Source organism: Anolis carolinensis, unplaced genomic scaffold, assembly GCF_035594765.1.
Source record: "Anolis carolinensis isolate JA03-04 unplaced genomic scaffold, rAnoCar3.1.pri scaffold_10, whole genome shotgun sequence".
In the NCBI taxonomy this organism is placed as follows: Eukaryota; Metazoa; Chordata; class Lepidosauria; order Squamata; family Dactyloidae; genus Anolis; species Anolis carolinensis.
Genome location: NW_026943821.1, coordinates 23,335,620 through 23,356,512, shown reverse-complemented (window position 1 = coordinate 23,356,512; position 20,893 = coordinate 23,335,620). Strand labels below are relative to the sequence as shown.

General features: G+C 39.2%; 1 protein-coding gene across 3 annotated transcripts in view; it reads left to right on the top strand.

Annotated features, from left to right (window-relative positions):
* Nucleotides 1-20,893, top strand: part of csmd2 (CUB and Sushi multiple domains 2) — a 632,593-nt gene that overhangs the window by 297,123 nt on the left and 314,577 nt on the right. For all 3 annotated transcript variants that reach the window (XM_062962418.1, XM_062962417.1, XM_062962419.1), the window contains exon 6: nt 15,639-15,751. In XM_062962418.1, coding sequence (XP_062818488.1) covers nt 15,639-15,751 — 113 coding nt within the window. The remainder of the gene's footprint in view (nt 1-15,638; nt 15,752-20,893) is intronic.

Below are 20,893 nucleotides of genomic sequence, written 5' to 3'. Positions count from 1 at the left end.
ATTCCATGGTATGTACATTTACCAATCCTGAATGCTCTGGTGTTCTGTTTGGCGGGCATGCTTCCAAACAAAAACGTTGCTAGGTCTTACTTTCGGGGGAGGCCTTATATTTAGCAATTCAGCAAAACTTCTACTAGGTCTTATTTTTCGGGGATGTCTTATTTTCGGGAAAACGGGGTATATGAAGAGCAAAATCCGGATGGTTTCAAGAAACTAAAAGGCAGCTAAATGGTGGGTTGGGGAGATCGAGTAGAGGTTTGCCGCAGTTCTACCTGAAGCGACATTTTCTGTTCCCAATTAAAGCTACAGGAGCCTTGTCACATATTCAGTATACCAGCCCTACAATTTGGATCAGGAAATTTGTAAATATTCTTAATATCCCCAGTTAGGAGACCACTGGTGTTATAAATACTGTACTTAAAAAAAAGAGAGAGTCTTGCTTAAAAGGAAGTGACAAGGGTAGTATCAATTTTCCCTCCCTGCGGCAATTGCTCCATGTGTTGCATCCCACCCACACCATTAAAGTTAATGGCATACCTCCACCTGTATATTTATGTATTTAAAAGATTTACACCTTTTGCCTCTTAATCAAATAGGTCTCCGAGCAATTTAACACCATCAGGTTTTAACACAAAATGATTTTCGAAAACCCAAGGCAAATAAGCAGAAGTAGCTATGTTAACTGTTCAAAAAACATTGCAGGTGGAAGTCTTGACTTTTAAAAACAAATGTCTGTGGAATCCTAGCATTTATAGTTTAGGAGTTGCTTAGATTAAATCAGTGGTTTTCAACGTTCCTAATGCTGCTTCCACTTAATACAGTTCCTCATGTTGTGGTGAATGCTAACCATAAAATTATTTTCGTTGCTGCTACATAACTGTTAATTTTGCTACTGTTAGGAATCGTAATGTAAATATCTGATGTACCGCGACCCCTTAATACAGTTCCTCATGTTGTGGTGACCCCCAACCATAACATTATTTTAAGGTTTTTCAGTCTAACACCTGAGTTACCTGTGTGCCATTGCATCAGTGGTTCTCAACATTCCTAATGCCGCGACCCCTTAATATAGTTCCTCATGTTGTGGTGACCCCCAACCATCAGACCTGTAGCGAGGGGGTGGTTTTAGGGGTTCAACCCCCCCCCCCGAAATTTTTCAGGTTTTAAAAAAAATCTGGTTTACTCATGAGTTTTAACTGGTTAACCAAATCCCTATGCTAAGTCTATGAGATGCAAAACATTAAGAGTCCCTCCAGGCACTATCTCAAGCAGATATTGACAGGTTTGTAGCGGGGAGGGGTGCGTGCTAGGGGTTCAACCCCCCCCCCCCCCCCAAATTTTCAAAACCCCTCCCGAATTTTTTTTCTGGCTACGGCCCTGCCAACCATAACATTATTTTATGGTTTTTCAGTCTAACAGCTGAGTTACCTGTGTGCCATTACATCAGTGGTTCTCAACCTTCCTAATGCCGCGACCCCTTAATACAGTTCCTCATGTTGTGGTGACCCCCAACCATAACATTATTTTATGGTTTTTTCAGTCTAACAGCTGAGTTACCTGTGTGCCATTGCATCAGTGGTTCTCAACCTTCCTAATGCCGCGACCCCTTAATACAGTTCCTCATGTTGTGGTGACCCCCAACCATAACATTATTTTATGGTTTTTCAGTCTAACAGCTGAGTTACCTGTGTGCCATTACATCAGTGGTTCTCAACCTTCCGAATGCCGCGACCCCTTAATACAGTTCCTCATGTTATGGTGACCCCCAACCATAACATTATTTTCGTTGCTACTTCATCACTGTCATTTTGTTACTGTTATGAATCGTCATGTAAACATCTGATATGCAGGATATATTTTCATTCGCTGGACCACATTTGGCACAAATACCCGATACACCCAAATTTGAATACTGGCGGGATTGGGTGGAAATGATTTTATCATTTGGGAGTTGTAGTTGCTGGGATTTATAGTTCACCTCCAATCAAAGAACATTTTGAACTTGACCAACGATGGAATTGAACTAAACTTGGCACACAGAACTTCCATGACCAACAGGAAATACTGGAAGGGTTTGGTGGGCATTGACTTTGAGTTTGGGAGTTGTAGTTCAGCAGTAGGCTGTTAGGAATTGTGGGAGTTGAAGTCCAAAACACCTGGAGGGCTGAAGTTTGCCCATGCCTGCTATAGAATATTTAAGTTGCTATGCCAAAGCATATAGGATCTTGTTTCATCTAGTTCTCTGCTGGAGGGTGGTTGGAGGGCTTGTACGAACACGGATCTGATCATCCACCTCGCTGCTATTCTTTTGCATTTCAAATGTTTTCACAGTCTCCCCGGAAAGTGCCAACACGTCTTCTTTATTCCTTTGACATTTTTTAGTTAGAGTTCAGTTGTTTACAGGCAGAGGAGCTTAAAGTGCTTTGTTTCCATGACAACTTTCCCATCTGGCCATTGATAACTTTTGAATTGGATAAGACTTGGGAGAATAAGGATTCCGCCTGCAATAATGGCAAGCCCTTTCCTATAAGTGTAGGGCAAACTTCACAAATGAAAGGTTCGCATTTCTTATTGCGAGCAGATGCTTGAAGGGCTGTTTACTTTCTTGAGAGCAGAGGCACACAGATGCACGTCTTAATAAGGAAAATGTATGATTGGTGGGAGAGATGTTGTTGATGATGATAATGATGTGCATTCAAATCATTTCCAATGAAGGATGACCTTCAAATTGTGTTGTCGAAGGCTTTCATGTCCAGAATCACTGGGTTGTTGTGATTTTTTTATGGGCTGTATGGGCCGGGCTGTGGCGCAGGCTGTTGAGTAACCAGCTGCAACAAATCACTCTGACCAAGAGGTCATGAGTTCGAGGCCAGCTCGGAGCCCCGTGTTTGTCTTGTCTTTGTTCTATGTTAAAGGCATTGAATGTTTGCCTTATATGTGTAATGTGATCCACCCTGAGTCCCCTTCGGGGTGAGAAGGGCGGAATATAAATACTGTAAATAATAAATAAATAAATAAATGTTCCAGAAGCATTCCCTCCTGGCGTTTCACCCATATTGATGCCTGCCATAGATGTGGGTGAAACATCAGGAGAGAATGCTTCTGGAACATGGCCATACAGCCTGGAAAACCCACAACAACCCAGACCTTCAAATTGGTTGGCAACATTTGTTCAGAAGGGATTGGCCTTTGCCTTCTTCTGAAAGTGAGAGAGTTGGGTTTCCATGGCTGAGCAAGAATTTCAATCCTGTTCTCCCAGTGTCCTAGGATGCATCTGCACTGTATAATTATTGCAGTTTGGCACCACTTTAACTGCCATGGCTCATTGCTATGGAATCATGAAATTGTAGTTTGGTGAGGCACTAGGATGCTATGGCAGAGAAGGCTAAAGACCTTGTAAACCAGTGGTTCCCAACCTGGGTTGCCCAGATGTTTTTGGCCTACAACTCCCAGAAATCCCAGTCAATTTACTAGCTGTTAGGATTTCTGGGAGTTGAAGGCCAAAATCATCTGGGGACCCCAGGTTGAGAACCACTGTTGTAAACTATAAGCCTCATTACTTCTGGGCAAGGTAAATGTACGATGGTTGCTCTGGATCCTCCAAACTGTTGAGGGGCCAAATTATCATTTGAAAAAAATATAAACAAATTCCGATGTACACTACACATGTCTTATTTGTAGTGCAAAAACAACAACAAGAACAATGAAATAACAATGAAAAAGCAATACAATATTTAAAAATAAAAACAATTTTAACCAACATACATTTATCAGGATTTCAATGGGAAGTGTGGGCCTGCTTATGGCCAATGAGCTAGTCAAGTTAATTAGAATTGTTGTTGTTGTTGTTGTTGTTGTTGTGTGCCTTCAAGTCATTTCAGACTTTGGGCGAGCCTAAGTCTAAAATTTATTAATTTATTTACTATATTTATTTACTAATTTGTATCACACCTTTTCACCCCAAAGGGGACTCAGAGTGGCTTACAAATTATATGTACATACAATATGTTATATTATTAGCATAGCACACTATTAGCATTATATATTGCTATATTGAACTATACCACTATACTGTAATATTATTAGTAATATATAATATATAATTAATACTATTGTATGGTATTATTATTATTAGTGTTATACTGTATTACATTATAATATTATTATCAATATTATATGTATATGCAATATATTATATTATAAAACTGAGGGCGGGGGCCAGGTAAATGACCTTGGAGGGCCGCATCCGGCCCCCGGGCCTTAGTTTGGGGACCCCTGCTCTAGAGTTTTATTTGGTTGCAGCATTGTGCATCATTTTTTTAATGTTCCTATAATGCAGTGGTTCTCAACCCATGGGTCCCTGGATGTTTTGGCTTGCAATTCCCAGAAATCCTAACAGCTGGTAAACTGGCTGGGAATTCTGGGAGTTGTGGGCCAAAACAACTGGGGACTCACAGGTTGAGAACCACTACTATAAGGCATGCAACACTTGCAAAAAAAATATCAGTGCAATCTTTTGCATCATGATATTTACACCAATATAAGTCTCCAACAAGATTCTGGTCATGGAACTGAAAGTCACCAATGAGACAAATTCTGTGCTCATGCTACTTTTGGAAACACCAGGATTTAGCAGTTATAACTGATTAAAATCAGGATTTTCTGATTCCAGATCCGGAGATTGGAGCACACTGTTCTTCCATACTTGTTAGAGGGCCATAGGTTATTTTTTGTTTGCATCAGCAAGTAGCGAAGTATAAGTGGGAAATGCGAAGTCGTTTCTTCTTTGCGGCTTTGGAAAATAGGCCAGACTTCTACTCGAAGGCTTGAAAGCTTAATTATAGGGAGCTATGAATCCTGGGCACTGTAGGCGATATTTCAGATAAAGGAGCTAGCAAAAACAAGCCGGTGTCTTCCTTGCTCAAGACGCGCTTATTAAATCCATGGGGTCACCATAGTCAACAGGTGACTCAAAGGCACAAACACACACAGAGGATGATAATATGAAACACAGAGGTATTATTTCAGAACATTATAATGCAAGTTGGGTAAATTGCAGATTCCATGGAGCCTTTGAAGTATTTTTATCAGCTCCCCAAATCTAACCACACACACACACACACACACACACACACACACACACATATATATATATATATAGATATATTAGATATATAGATATATAATATATAGATACTAGCTTTGCCCGGCCATGCATTGCTGTGGCTTATGGGAATCCTTTGTTGGCCAGGTGGAATAGCAGTGAATAGCCTTGCAGTCTCAAAGCCTGGCTGTTTTCTGGAGTAGCTGGAGCTTTTTGTTGTATGAACATAGAGGCATGGATGAGGGGTTGTGCTGCCAAGAGAATACATAAATAAGGAGAAAACAACAACTTATGGAACTGAAGAAGTAGAAAGGTAATAAAGAAAACAACCAGGACTATACTAACTAAGAACTAACAAAATTAAAAATCCCATGAGAATAAGGATGGAAGACAAAAATTTATTCCCTATTCGTGTTTTTCCCTTCTTTTTTTCTTTTTTTTCTTTCTCTTTTTTCCCCCTCTTTTATTTGTCCCCTCCTCTTTCCATTTTATGTAAATGTTTTGGTTTTGAAAATCCTAATAAATATCATTTGGAAAAAAAAAAAAAACATTAGGGCCATGCAGAAAGCCACCCAAATGAATGACAATTTTGGTTCTTTGGTAGAGAAGGCTAAAGGACTTCATAAAACAATAAAAGCTGTAATTTCATAGCATTGAGTCATGGCAGCTCAAGTAGTGTCAAACTGCATTAACTATCTGAGATAGATGCACCCACCGATTGACAAGTTCTATAACTCCTTAAATTGAGTGCCAATAAGTGGCTTTCATATCACCGGAGAAGCCAATCCCATTCCAGGGAGCTATCCATGGTGCTGAGCCTTAACCTCAACATACTTGTCTTTCTTCTTCTTCATTCATGCAGTCGTTTCCGACTCTTTGTGACCTCATGGACCAGTCCATTCCAGAGCTTCCTGTCGGCCGTTGCCGCCCACAATTCCTTCAAGGTCAAGCCAGTCACTTCAAGGATACCATCCATCCATCTCACCCTTGGTCGGCCTCTCTTCCTTTTTCCTTCCTTTTTCCCTTGATCTTTTCCAAGCTTTTCTGTCTTCTCATGATGTGGCCAAAATACTTCATCTTTGCCTCTAATATCCTTCCCTCCAGTGAGCATCCGGGCATTATTTCCTGGTGGATGGACTGGTTGGATCTTCTTGCCAAGGTCCAAGGCACTCTCAGGATTTTACTCCAGCACCAAAGTTCAAAAGCATCTCTCTTCCTTCGCTCAGCCTTCCCAACATCGTTGTATACCATTGTTATTGTTGCTATTCATTTCAATGGCATGCTGAATTCTTTAGATATATGTACCTCATGGAAAACAAAGCAGTGGAGATTTGTTTGTTGTTTTTAATGTGATTTAGCAATGTCAGTGTAAACGCAACTGAAAGAATTGATTGGTTGGGAAGGAGATTGTCTGCAAGCCTTGGAGTGAATGGTAATGAAAACTGACAGCTCTAACTGATTCTTCCCGTTCAGCATCTTTCATGTGAATACGGCACCTCCCCAGCCCACACAAAAGTGGCCAAGATAATGACAAATCCCACCTGGAGTCACCTCTAGGAAGAGCCTTTGTTCCAGAAGATGTCCTCTGAGGTCGGCCTTTCTCTAAGAACAAGTCCTGACTGCCTGAAATACTTCAGTTCAGCTCTTACAAATTGCCATTTGTTGGCCCCAGTCAGGGAAACTTTCTGGATCAGAAGCTGCTGAAAACTTCCTTCTCCTTTAATATTCTTGGCTTTGTAGAAATCAAAGCATTTGTTCTATCAAGATGTCAAGGTTTCCACTCACGTGGGACAACCCTTACAGTTTTCAGACAATACTCAGTTTATTGACACTAAGTGTCTACTTGTTTCCAACCACCTTCCCATTCTGCAACTGTCATTGTCTGCATTTAGCTCTACTGGCTAATACTACATTATATGATCAGTTTAACTGCACTGAAATGAATTATGGCGAGAAATATTTTCTGCATAGAAATGCAATTTTCTGTGCAAAACTTCCAGGCACGAATTTTCCGCAAAATTATTATTATTATTATTATTATTATTATTATTATTATTATTATTATTATTATTATTTTATTGTACGACACAGCAAACAAGATAGTCATGCTGGATTTCATATCACAAAATCACAAGTCGAACACTTCCCAAGTGTCTAGGACTGTGTGATGTATTTTCGGATGATGCGTGCAGATCTCAGCAGGGTGGCCTTTTGCAGTTGGCAAATCGTAATTTTGTCAATGTCTGTTGTTTCCAAATGCCCATCATTTGGCACGGCACCCAGTGTGCCCATCACCACCGGGACCACCTGCACTGGTTTCTGCCATAGTCTTTGCAGTTCAATCTTGAGGTCCTGATAGCGGCTGAGTAATAATAATAATAATAATTATTATTATTATTATTATTATTATTATTATTTTGCGGAAAATCTGTTATTATTATTATTATTATTATTTTATTTTTATACCCCGTCACCATCTCCCCAGAGGCAGATATAAAACAAGCATACAATGGTATCAAATACAACAAACATACAAATAAAATTAAAAGGCATAAAATAAAATCACAGTCATTATAAAACACATGATAAAGGGCCCCGATTATTTGAAAACAGCACAGTTTCTTGGAGACAATCTCAGAGGGGTGATAATATAGTTAAAATTACGCAGTGCTTTCTTTGACAAGAAACTTAGGGAAGAATGACACCCATAATCTCGAGGCCCTATGTCCTGTGGCTTTTTAATCTTGGAGAACAACTTGACCTAATGTCTTGTTTCCCTTGCAAAAGACCAGCCTGGGATAGATTTCTCTCCTTCTCTGGTAAAATAAAACTGGAGGGGCCATGGAGTCCTTGCCTACATGCTTTATTAAGGAGATTTCCTAAAAATAACAATTTTTTAAACAAATTAAGGGCTATATCACCTCTGAAGATAATTAGACTGGAACTGTGGAGGAAAAGGTTGCCCCTGCCTTCCAAGGGAATACAGTCTTAAATAATGAAGAGTTTGTTAAACACAATCTCTTCTCTTCTAGGAGACATTATTCGTGTCTTGTAGCTGCATTGCTTCATGATGCAGTTTTCATATTTAATACATTTTGCAGCTTCCAGGTGGGATAACAGTTGCTGGTTTTGTGTGTATATTTTCCACCAAGTTGATTATGTTGGTTCAGAAACAAACAAAGAAAAACCGTAAGATAATAAAATATTGAGAGTTAGGTATTATATGTTTCTTTATATGTTATGGGTATTTTTTCTTCTCCAAAGTGGGGAATACTCGGTCAGTCGAGATTGTTATTTTTTTATCACTTATCTCCAGCCTGCTTGCACCGTTAATTATACTTCCAGTCTTTTTTGCATTTGTTACTTGGTTTTCATATTTAATTGGTACTTAATTATTTTGGGAATGTCTTTCTGTGATGTAAGTTCCTGGTTTGTAGCTATACTGGTATACAGTATTTGCAGATGATATAACGATTGTATTGGAAGATCCATTGGAAACTAGAGTTCTGTCTCATGGGATTCTTGGAATTATATGGAGAACTGGCAGGTGTCAGAGTAACTAAAAAAGATTTCTTAAATTAACAAAGAGCTTAACAAAAAAGAAGTCCTATAATTGGAAGAGCTATCTCAATACAAAGTGGTTGAGAGAGTAAAATATTTAGAATTAATACACTGTTTAACGGCTATGGAATTGTGGGAGTTGTTTTTTCACAAATTCTTTTCCCTTCTTTGCCAAAGAGTTCTGGTTCCTCACCAAACTACAACATCATCCATGATTCCATAGCATTGAACCATGACAGTTCAAGTGGTGTCAAACTGCAGTGTAAATGCACCATAAGGGAAAGCCAATACATATCAATCAGGAGTAAGCAAAGTATGGTCATTGCACATCATTTGTGTCATCCCCAAAGACATCTAACAAATGATTCCAAGCCCTAAAATATTTATAACAACGTTTTGGTGTGTTTCTGATCCAGTTCCATACTTCCATTTTTCTCTGCAGTCTGTCTCGAAATTGTGATAGCTAGCAATGTAATATCACTTCTATTCTGAGAATAATGGCAGGACAGAACAAAGATGCTACTATGTCCAGTGGTAATCCCTGAGTGAAAAAATACACATATACCCACTCTTCTGCACTGAAAATGTATATTACTTTGAGCACTAAAAAGAGTAGAAATACAGATTTCCCTTTTTCTATCTACATCATCAAGCAGCTGCTTCTTTCCATGCATCCTTACCTGTAATTAAATAATTCTTTATCACTTGGGTATTAAAGCTCCGTAGCAATTATTTCAGCCCTGTGGAAACCAAAGCCTTCGAGTGTGGAAAAATTAAAATTATCTGCTGATGCGTTTATTAAAGATTTTTTCAAAAGAGTGGTTTTACTCACTGGAGCCAAATGCAAGGGCACTCTATCATCACTCAGCCTTGTATTCCTTCCTTCTAGCAGAGATGGAAGTTTGGCATTGATATGGAACCCATACATTTCGAACTGGAAATGGAAAATTGGGGCCAAATTAGGGCATTGCTTCCCGAAAGAAAACTGCCTCTTAATAACATTTTTATTCAGATCTCACATTTCTAGCATTGAAGAAATCTTGACTATTCAGTTTAGCATTTAAACGTATTATTGAAACAGTCCAAAAAAAGGAGCAAACAAAGTTGAGTCTTCTTTGGGAAAGAAAGGTGGGATATAAATACTACTACTACTACTACTTCTAATAATAATAATAATAATAATAATAATAATAATAATAATAATAATAATAATCTGATGACCCAAAATGCAGACTGTGCAAGGAAGCTGACGAAACCATTGATCATATCCTCAGCTGCTGTAAGAAAATCGCACAGACAGACTACAAACAGAGGCACAACTATGTGGCGCAAATGATTCATTGGAACTTATGCCTCAAGTACCACCTCCCAGCAGCAAAGAACTGGTGGGATCACAAACCTGCAAAGGTCGTGGAAAATGAGCACGCAAAGATACTGTGGGACTTCCGAATCCAGACTGACAAAGTTCTGGAACACAACACACCAGACATCACAGTTGTGAAAAAGAAAAAGGTTTGGATCATTGATTTCGCCATCCCAGGTGACAGTCGCATTGACGAAAAACAACAGGAAAAACTCAGCCGCTATCAGGACCTCAAGATTGAACTTCAGAGACTCTGGCAGAAACCAGTGCAGGTGGTCCCGGTGGTGATGGGCACACTGGGTGCCGTGCCAAAAGATTTCAGCCGGCATTTGGAAACAATAGACATTGACAAAATTACGATCTGCCAACTGCAAAAGGCCACCCTACTGGGATCTGCGCACATCATCCGAAAATATATCACACAGTCCTAGACACTTGGGAAGTGTTCGACTTGTGATTTTGTGATATGAAATCCAGCATATCTATCTTGTTTGCTATGTCATAATAAAATAATAATAATAATAATAATAATAATAATAATAATAATAATAATAATAATAATAATAATAATAATGCAAGACACTTGGGAAGTGTTCGACTTGTGATTTTGTGATATGAAATCTAGCATGACTATCTTGTTTGCTGTGTCGTACAATAATAATAATAATGCAATTCATGGAATGCACAGGAGCATTCTGGGGTGAACACCAGTGCCTCACTCTTGGCAATGCTGGAAATTTGAATGATGGAAGAAAATATTTTATTTGCGGGAAATGTCCCCTCTATCTACAACCCTCTTTCCATTATCTTTATGTTGATGTGAACCTGAGTGGAGAGTCTCACTGTCATTTCAGAAGGAAACCTAAAATCCTCTGGGAATAGTTCAGACACTCCATCAAACTTGCCGAAGGATGCAAGGAAGCTCCCTTGTCTCATTTATCTCTTTTGAATTCCCCCAAATTCCTCTGAGATTTCACCGGTGAGAAGAACCTCCAAAGGTGTTACCGTGGCTCATTTAAGGAGGGGAAGTGACTGAATGTGAATTTCCTCCTCCCTTCCCCTATTGATGTATTTCAGAGATCTCATTTAGAGATCTCTCTATTTTTACCATCCCTTTTATCTTCCCTTTCAGATTCTCGATACGGTATTATACACATACACTTTGCACAAATGTGGTGTGAATTGAGTTTGCTTGAGGCTAAATGTTCATGGCATAGTTATTCCGTCCCGGAAAAAATGAGACAATATTAAGGATGGAATGGGATGGGATGGTGTTTCTACAGCAGTGATTCCCAAAGTGGGCGCTACCGCCCCCTGGTGGGCGCCGGAGTGATCCAGGGGGGTGGTGATGGCACCTATTAGGACATGGGGGCGGGGCCAGAGGAGGGGCGGGGCTTCTTCCCAAGTGCCGGAGACAGGGCTGAGCACCTTCAAGCCATTTCAGACTTTGGGCAAGCCTGTCTAAAATTTATTTATTTATTTATTTACTGCATTTATTTACTACATTTATATCCTGGCCTTCTCACCCCAAAGGGGACTCAGAGTGGCTTACAAGTTGTATGTACATACAATATATTATATTATTAGCATAACACAATATTAGCATTATATATTACTACTAGCTGTGCCCAGCCACGCGTTGCTGTGGTGTTGTCTGGTGGTGTTGGTGAGAACTTGTTGAGGCTGGATGGCCATCTGTCAGGAGTGCTTGGATTGTGTCATCCTGCATGGTAGAAGGAAGTTGATTTGCATGATCACTGCAAACCTTAGGATTGTATGATGATGATGTTATTATTATTATTAGTATTGAGAGGCTGGGTGGCCATCTGTTGGGAGTGCTTGGATTGTGTCCTGCATGGCAGAATTGAGTTGGACTGTATGGTGTCTCCTAACTGTCTGATGCTATGATTTGATGTGTATTATTATTGTGCAGATATTGGATGGGCATCTGTCAGGAGTGGTTGGATTGTGTCCTCCTGCATGATATAAGGAAGTTGAACTGGATGACCCTTAGGGGTATCTGCTAACCTTAGGATTGTATTATTATTATTATTATTATTATTATTATTATTATTATTATTATTATTATTATTATTATTGAGAAGCTGGGTGAGCTGAGTAGGTTGCTAGGAGACCAAGTGGGCGGAGCTTAGCCTTCTAACTGGCAGCAATTGGATAAAAACAATTATTACTCCCCCTCTAATCAGGACTTGACTTTTCTTTTCTTTTTGTTGTATCAACCTAGAGGCGTGGATGATGGGTTGTGTTGTCAAATTTTGAGGTTGGGGGGCCTGTAGTTTTGTTGTTTTGTGGGTCGCCGTGATGCCATCACTCTTATATATATAGATAGTGAACTATACCTCTATACTGTAATATTATGTGTAATATATAACATATAATTAATATTATTATATCATATTATTATTAGTATTCTATTGTATAACATTATAATATTTTTATCTATGTTATATGTATATACAATACAGTAGAGTCTCACTTATCCAAGCGTCACTTATCCAAGGTTCAGTATTATCCAAGGCAGTCTGCCTTTTAGTAGTCATTGTTTTTGTAGAAAATGTTGCAATGTTTTGGTGCTAAATTCGTAAATACAGTAATTACTACATAACATTACTGTGTATTGAACTGCTTTTTCTGTCAATTTCTTGTAAAACATGATGTTTTGGTGCTTAATTTATAAAATCATAATGTAATTTTATGTTGAATAGGCTTTTGGTTCTGGATTTGGTTCAAGGCATTTTTGTAGTAAATGTTTTCAATACATCGTGATATTTTGGTGCTAAATTCGTAAATACAGTAATTACAACATAACATTACTGCGTATTGAACTACTTTTTCTGTCAAATTTGTTGTATAACATGACGTTTTGGTGCTTAATTTGTAAAATCATAACCTAATTTGATGTTTAATAGGCTTCTCCTTAATCCTTCCTTATTATCCAAGATTTTTGCTTATCCAAGGTTCTGCTGGCCCGTTTATCTCGGATAAGTGAGACTCTATTGTATATTATATTATTAAAACTGATATAAAAATATTATATTATAAAACTGAGGGCGGGGGCCAGGTAAATAACCTTGGAGGGCCGCATCCGGCCCCCGGGACTTAGTTTGGGGACCCCTGAACCAGACCCTCCACCAATGCATTCAATAAATAGGCAAGGCTGGTGGCTTCAGCTCTGTGGTGCTAATGAGGAAATACCGAGAGCACAGTTTTCTCTCTCCAGTTTGTAAGCTATACAGTTTCCAAAACAAATTCGTAGATGACAGCCGTGGCCACAAATATTCCCTGTGCATCCTCTATTAATTTATCCCCTTGGGGCTCCCGGCTGCGTGGTTCTGATATCAGCCCAGGCGCGTATCTGCTCGAGATCACTTTCCAAGCAGACTAATTAAAAGGCATTTATTTTCTTTTACTCTTTTTCCTATTTCCAAACCGGGTCCCATTAAGGAAACCCCAATTTGCCCAGAATGAGTTCTAATGCACTTCGAAGGGGAGGGTGCCTTAAACAGAGTGAAATACCGAGTTTCTTTATGATATAAATGCAGTAGAAGGGGGAGAAATGGGGTTATATCTTCCTGTTTGTTTCTTTTTCTTTTTTTCCACTTTGCAAAATGTGTAGGATGACAAACAACTGTGTGGTTGTAATTGCTATTGCAAGTGCTAACCAGTGCCAAGACTGGCACCAACTGGTGAGCCCTCTTAAAAAATGTATTTTTTTAAGTGTCTTTATTAGTGCTTTTCTACCATTGTGAAACATAGACGTAGTGACAATGAGACAGACAAGACTACATGTTGTATGACGACCGAACAGAAGTTGTGCCGACCCAAGTGACGTATAAAGTAAATAAATAAAATTAAAAATTAAAAATTAAAAAATTTTAAAAAAGGAAAGGGGAAGAGAGAGGGGAGAGGAAAGTAATATTATAAGGAAAAAATAATCATAATAAAAATGATAATAATAGTCATAAAAAAGTAAAGGAAATGTATGGGATTGTGCAGATTGTGCAGATTTTGTGCTCTGTTTTGTGCTGTTAGAAAGGTGGTGGAAGAAGTAGAAGAGCCAACAGACCAATTGAGTTAGAGGTTGTGGGATTGTGTGTCATTGTCATCATTTATTTTTATTTATTTATTTTGCTCTTTTATCACCAAGGAGGGCTGGTCATAGAATACCAATCGCCTCTAAGTAATGCAACACTGTCACTAATAAAATGTCTGAAATGGACTTTGGTTAAAAGTACTATATATATTCGAGTATAAGCCGACCCGAATATAAGTCGAGGCACCTAATTTTACCACAAAAAAACTGGGAAAACATTGACTCCAGTATAAGCCAAGGGTGGTAAATTTCAGAAATAAAAAGTACCAATAAAATTACATTAACGGAGGCATCGGTAGGTTAAATGTTTTTGAATATTTACATAAAGCTCAAATTTAAGATAAGACTGTCCAACTCTGATCCAATCATTATTCTCATCTTCTTCAATGTAAATGTGCTTATGTATCCTTTTAATAATAATAGAGTAAAATAATACATGTAATAATAATAATAATAAAGTAAAATAATACATGTAATAATAATAATAATAATAATAATAATAATAATAATAATAATAATAATAATAATAATTTATTACTGGGTGCCGTGCCGAAAGATCTCAGCCGGCATTTGGAAACAATAGACATCGACAAAATTACGATCTGCCAACTGCAAAAGGCCACCCGACTGGGATCTGCACGCATCATCCGAAAATGCATCACACAGTCCTAGACACTTAGGAAGTGTTTGACTTGTGATTTTGTGATACGAAATCCAGCATATCTATCATGTTTGCTGTGTCATAATAATAATAATAATAATAATAATAATAATAATAATAATAATAATAATAATGAGATCAGAGTGAAATAATAAATGTATTATTATTAATAAGAATAAGAATAGAGTAAAATAAATGTAATAGTAGCAACAATAACAGAGAAAAATAATAAATGTAATAATACCAATAATAATAGAGAAAAATAATAAATGTACCATATATTCTCGAGTATAAGCTGACCAAAATATAAGCCAACCAGGACCTTCACCCGAGTATAAGCCGAGGGGGGCTTTTTCAGTCTTAAAAAAGGGCTGAAAAACTAGGCTTATACTTGAGTATATACAGTAATTGGATTCCGTAATAGCTCGTATTGTGTTAATGTTGTTTGCACTGTTCTGGTTAAGGCCGTTCGTTTTGCTCTCGTATTTCCCAATTTTCCAAGGCACATGTGGCGATTAGGTAAACATTTGTTTCTGATGGAATCTCTGATGTGTTCTCCTCCATGTTATGAGTCTTCCACCTGCTCTGGACCCACCTTTAAATTCAATTTTTGAATTCTATTAATGAGAAAGTCCATGTTTTACAATAAGGTTTGATGGAGGTTCTCACCATCTTTTCAGTGCTGTAAAGATGACCGTAAGAGCTGTTCAACAATGGTGTAGGCTTCCTAGGGATGTTGTGCGGTCTCCTTCTCTGGAAACAGCCCGATATCTTCATAAAGGTGATATTCTTTTGAAATAAATACAACATGACCCCTTTCTTCTTGTTTTTGCAGGTTTACAGGAACTAACCTTCCCGCCCCTGTCATCAGCAGCAAAAACTGGCTTCGTCTTCACTTTATGTCCGATGGCAACCACAGGCAAAAGGGCTTCAGTGCACAATACCAAGGTATTTCCCGTTCTTTGTCTCGCTCAATCCAGTCTTTCCAAATTCTGATTTAACAAGAAGGATATTTATAATAATCCTGTCCCAAATTTGTGTATTCCTTTTCTCCCCTGCATGGGCACATTCACAGTGATAAAACACAACAGAAAAGCATTATGATATGGCATAAGTAAAGGCTTAGGTGGAGATTGGTGCTCATTTTTATTTATTTTATTCACAGTATTTATATTCCGCCCTTCTCACCCCGAAGGGGACTCAGGGTGGACCTGGGCTGTGGCGCAGGCTGGTGAGGAGCCAGTCAGCTGCAACAAATCACTCTGACAAAGAGGTCATGAGTTCGAGGCCAGCTCAGAGCCTGCGTTTGTCTTTGTTCTGTGTTATAGGGCATTGAATGTTTGCCTTATATGTGTAATGTGATCCGCCCTGAGTCCCCTTTGGGGTGAGAAGGGCGGAATATAAATACTGTAAATAAATAAATAGATAGATAGATAAATAAATTGCACACATATAAGGCAAACATTCAATGCCATAACATAGAACAGAGAAAGAGACAGACACAGGCACGGGGTGGGCTCCAACTCATGACCTCTTGGTCAGAGTGATTTGTTGCAGCTGCCTGCTAACCAGCCTGCAGCCTCATCTCCATTCCTAAGCCCAAGAGCCGGTGTTGTCCGTAGACGCCTTCAAAGTCATGTGGCTGGCATGACTGGACGGAGCACCATTACCTTCCTGCCAAAGCGGTACCTATTGATCTACTCACATTTGCATGTTTCAAACTGCTAGGTTGGCAGAAGCTGGGGCTAACAGTGGGAGCTCTCCCCACTCCCCAGATTTGAACCACTAGCAAGTTCAGCAGCTCAACAATTTAGCCCCCTGTGCCACCAGAGACTTAGGTAATTTAGGGATTCCCATGCAACCTATATCTCGTCCATGTCCATTTCATGTCAATTTCCCGTTTCGTCAATTCACGGTTTTCCAGATCAGTTTCACAGTTTTGAATCCAGGTTCCCAACCTGAATTCTCCAGTTTGAGAATAGAGGGTTGTAGTTTTACAAACTCTTTTGCCTTATCTATCAAAGAGTGGATCTTCATCGCATCTCTCAGGATTCCATAGTCATGGTAGTTAAAGTATAGGTCAGGCATGGGCAAACTTTGGCCCTCCAGGTGTTTTGGACTTCAACTCCCACCATTCCTAACAGCCTCAGGCCCCTTCCTTTTCCCCCTCAGCCACTTAAGTGAGCAGATAAACACATACAACACAGACAGATACTCACACTGAGTCACACAGGAGAGAGGAAGATGGATTCTTTCATCACCTGCTGATAGGTTATCAGTAAAGGACACTGACTTAAGCAGCTGAGGGGAAATAGGATCTGGCAATGGGATGCCTTCCATATGTACGAAACTAGATGCAGAAAGGGTAGCCATAGAATTGATTCTGCAATAATATATCTAATCCTGAAAGCATCATTTCAATTCAAAGATGATAATAATAATAATAATAATAATAATAATAATAATAATAATAATAATAATTGTGCGGTTTTCTGGCATTGTATATTTTTGCCATCTGCCAACTGCAAAAGGCCACCCTACTGGGATCTGCACACATCATCAGAAAATACATCACACAGTCCTAGACACTTGGGAAGTGTTCGACTTGTGGTTTTGCGAAACGAAATCCAGCATATCTATCTTGTTTGCTGTGCCATACAACGTCGTTGTGTTGATAATAATAATAATAATGCAAAAGTATTGGAAAATGAGCACGCAAAGATACTGTGGGACTTCCGAATCCAGACTGACAAAGTTCTGGAACACAACACACCAGACATCACAGTTGTGGAAAAGAAAAAGGTTTGGATCATTGATGTCGCCATCCCAGGTGACAGTCGCATTGACGAAAAACAACAGGAAAAACTCAGCCACCATCAGGACCTCAAGATTGAACTTCAAAGACTCTAGCAGAAACCAGTGCAGGTGGTCCCAGTGGTGATGGGCACACTGGGTGCCATGCCAAAAGATCTCAGCCGGCATTTGGAAACAATAGACATCGACAAAATTACGATCTGACAACTGCAAAAGGCCACCCTGCTGGGATCTGCACGCATCATCCGAAAATACATCACACAGTCCTAGACACTTGGGAAGTGTTCGACTTGTGATTTTGTGATACGAAATCCAGCATGTCTATCTTGTTTGCTGTGTCATAATAAAATAATAATAAAAATAGAGTAAAATAAATGTAATAGTAGCAACAATAATAGAGAAAAATAATAAATGTAAAAACACCAATAATAATAGAGAAAAATAATAAATGTAATAATACCAATAATAATAGAGAAAAATAATAAATGTACCATATATTCTCGAGTATAAGCTGACCCAAATATAAGCCAACCAGGACCCTCACCCGAGTAGAAGCCGAGAGGGGCTTTTTCAGTCTTAAAAAAAGGGCTGAAAAACTAGGCTTATACTCGAGTATATACAGTAAGCAGTGACTTTTTTAAATGTGCTAAAATGCACACAATCGAAGCATACGCACAAGCATGCTCCAGTTAATAAGGAGGTGCATATGTTTGGGAAAGTTCATGATTGATGTTGCACGTTATGGAAAACGCATACGGGAATTATCAAGCAAGCCTCACAATCCGATGAGAACAAATGATAGAGAAGGAAACAGGTGGGATTTGGAGGAACACAATGCAATCAGCTCCGACGATTTTTGCATATCCCGATTAGTGACAAACCTTCCTGTGTGTTAATTATGATTGCATTCTCCCGCTGTTGCAGAGGAGCTCAGGTTACGAACTTTCTGAATAATTTTCCAAATTTAATATGTAAAGCTGTTTGGTTATCATTTCTCAATTGAGCCCTTGCCCCGTCACTTGATTGTGACCGATTTTTTTAAGAGAGAGAAAGGAAATCATAGCCGTGATTGTTGCTTGGCTATTAAAAAAAACACACCTTCCTAAATCGTGCCGTTTTGCAAAAGCAGTCAAGGAAAGATTAATGTTATCATTTCTTCCCTGATTAAAGCAAATGTCAGGAGTTTGTAATCCCATGAGCTTGGTAGAAAACCCATTTTCCCAAACATAATAGTCTGAGCGATTGCGTGTGGAGCGCATGAAAAAGATAAGTTTTCAAGAAGCCGTTCTTCATACGTCAAGGGGCACAGAGTTTTTAAAAAGAGACATGAGTTTATCTTTCAATGGGTTAAACTCTTGTGCCGGCTGAACTGCTGACCTGAAGATCTGAAGGTTGGCGGTTTGAATCCACGAGACAGGGTGAGTTCCCGTCTGTCAGCCCCAGCTTCCATGCAGGGACATGAAAGAAGCCTCCCACAGGATTGGTAACACATCCGGGCATCCCCTGAGCAATGTCTTTGTAGATAGCCAATCCTCTCACACCTGAAGCGACTTGCAGTATATTCTCAATTCGCCTCTGACACAATAAAAAAATATTTCAAAATTAACAAGGGATGGAAGATGCCAGATGAAAGGAAAATTGATAGGTTGGAAAAACTGATGGATCAATGTAATAATAATAATAATAATAATAATAATAATAATAATAATAATAATAATAATAATAATAATAATAAAAACTTTATTTATACCCCGCCACCATTTCCCCAATGGGGACTCGGGGCGGCTTACATGGGGCCATGCCCAGGACAATACAATATAGCAAAATATAAAAACAACATATCATAATACAATTAAACAATACAATAAATAATCATGTACAGTACAACACAAAATCAAAAAAAAGAAAAAAGAAAAAGACGAAATGTAGACGAAAGTAGGCAGCTGTGCCAAGAAGACATGGAGAGCCACATCCATCCCCAATGCAACTGCTTCTAAAAGAAGAAAATATTTTTCCTCAAATGCTCTTCAGGTAACATTTGGAGGAGGATGGGGCATTGCCATATTTTGGAGTCTTTCTGGTCCATTTTGGGTCCTGGAAATTTATTCATTCGTTCACTTTAGTAAAGGAGGATAATGCCATAGAGACCCGGAGTGTTTTTTTCCCCCAATGGCTTATGTTTTTCACTGTTTTTATTATTGTTTGGGTCATTTAATCACTTTTTAGCTCATTGTTCTCTATGTCACCTTGAGTTCCAAATTGAGAAAGCTGCAGGATATAAATAAATGTATGTATACTATTTATTTATCATATTTATATCCTGCCTTTCTTTACCCTGAGGAGGACTCAAGGCGGCTTACAAGTATAATATAATTAAATTAAGTAGGAAAAGGTTTTCCCCTGACATTAAGTCCAGTTGTGTCCAACTCTGGGGGTTGGGGCTCATCTCCATTTCTAAGCCAAAGAGCCGGTGTTGTCCGTAGACACCTCCAAGGTCATGTGGCCACTGGCATGACTGCATGGAGCGCCGTTGCCTTCCCGACGGAGCGGTACCTATTGATCTACTCACATTGGCATGTTTTCGAACTGCTAGCTAACGGCACTCCATGCAGTCATGCCAGCCACATGATCTTGGAGGTGTCTATGGACAACGCTGGCTCTTCAGCTTAGAAATGGAGATGAGCCCCAACCCCCAGAGTCGGACACGACTGAACTTAACGTCAGGGGAAACCTTTACCTTTATGGGTTGTTGTATGTTTTCCGGGCGGTATGGCCATGTTCTAGAAGTATTCTCTCCTGACGTTTCACCCACATCTATGGCAGGCATCCTCAGAGGTTGTGAGGTTCATATCTGGGGAGCAGAGTGAATGCCCACTGTTAGCTCCAGCTTTTGCCAACCTAGCAGTTCGAAAACATGCCAATGTGAATAGATGAATAGGTACCGCTCCAGTGGGAAGGTAACGGCACTGCATGCAGTCATGCCAGTGGCCACATGACCTTGGAGGAGTCTATGGACAATGCCAACTCTTTAGTATAGAAATGGAGATGAGCACCAACCTCCAGAATCGGACACGACTGGACTTAACGTCAGGGGAAACCTTTACCTTACCTTTGTCAGAGTAATGCGCGCAGCGTAGTAGCAGATGAATGATGTCAGTGGAGTGCAGAACGAAAGAACGTCAGAGGCGATGTTAAAAAGTATTTACAAAGTTTACTTGACAAAACAAACAGACTTGCAGACAATAGACACAGAACTCTCACTCTAGACAAACATCA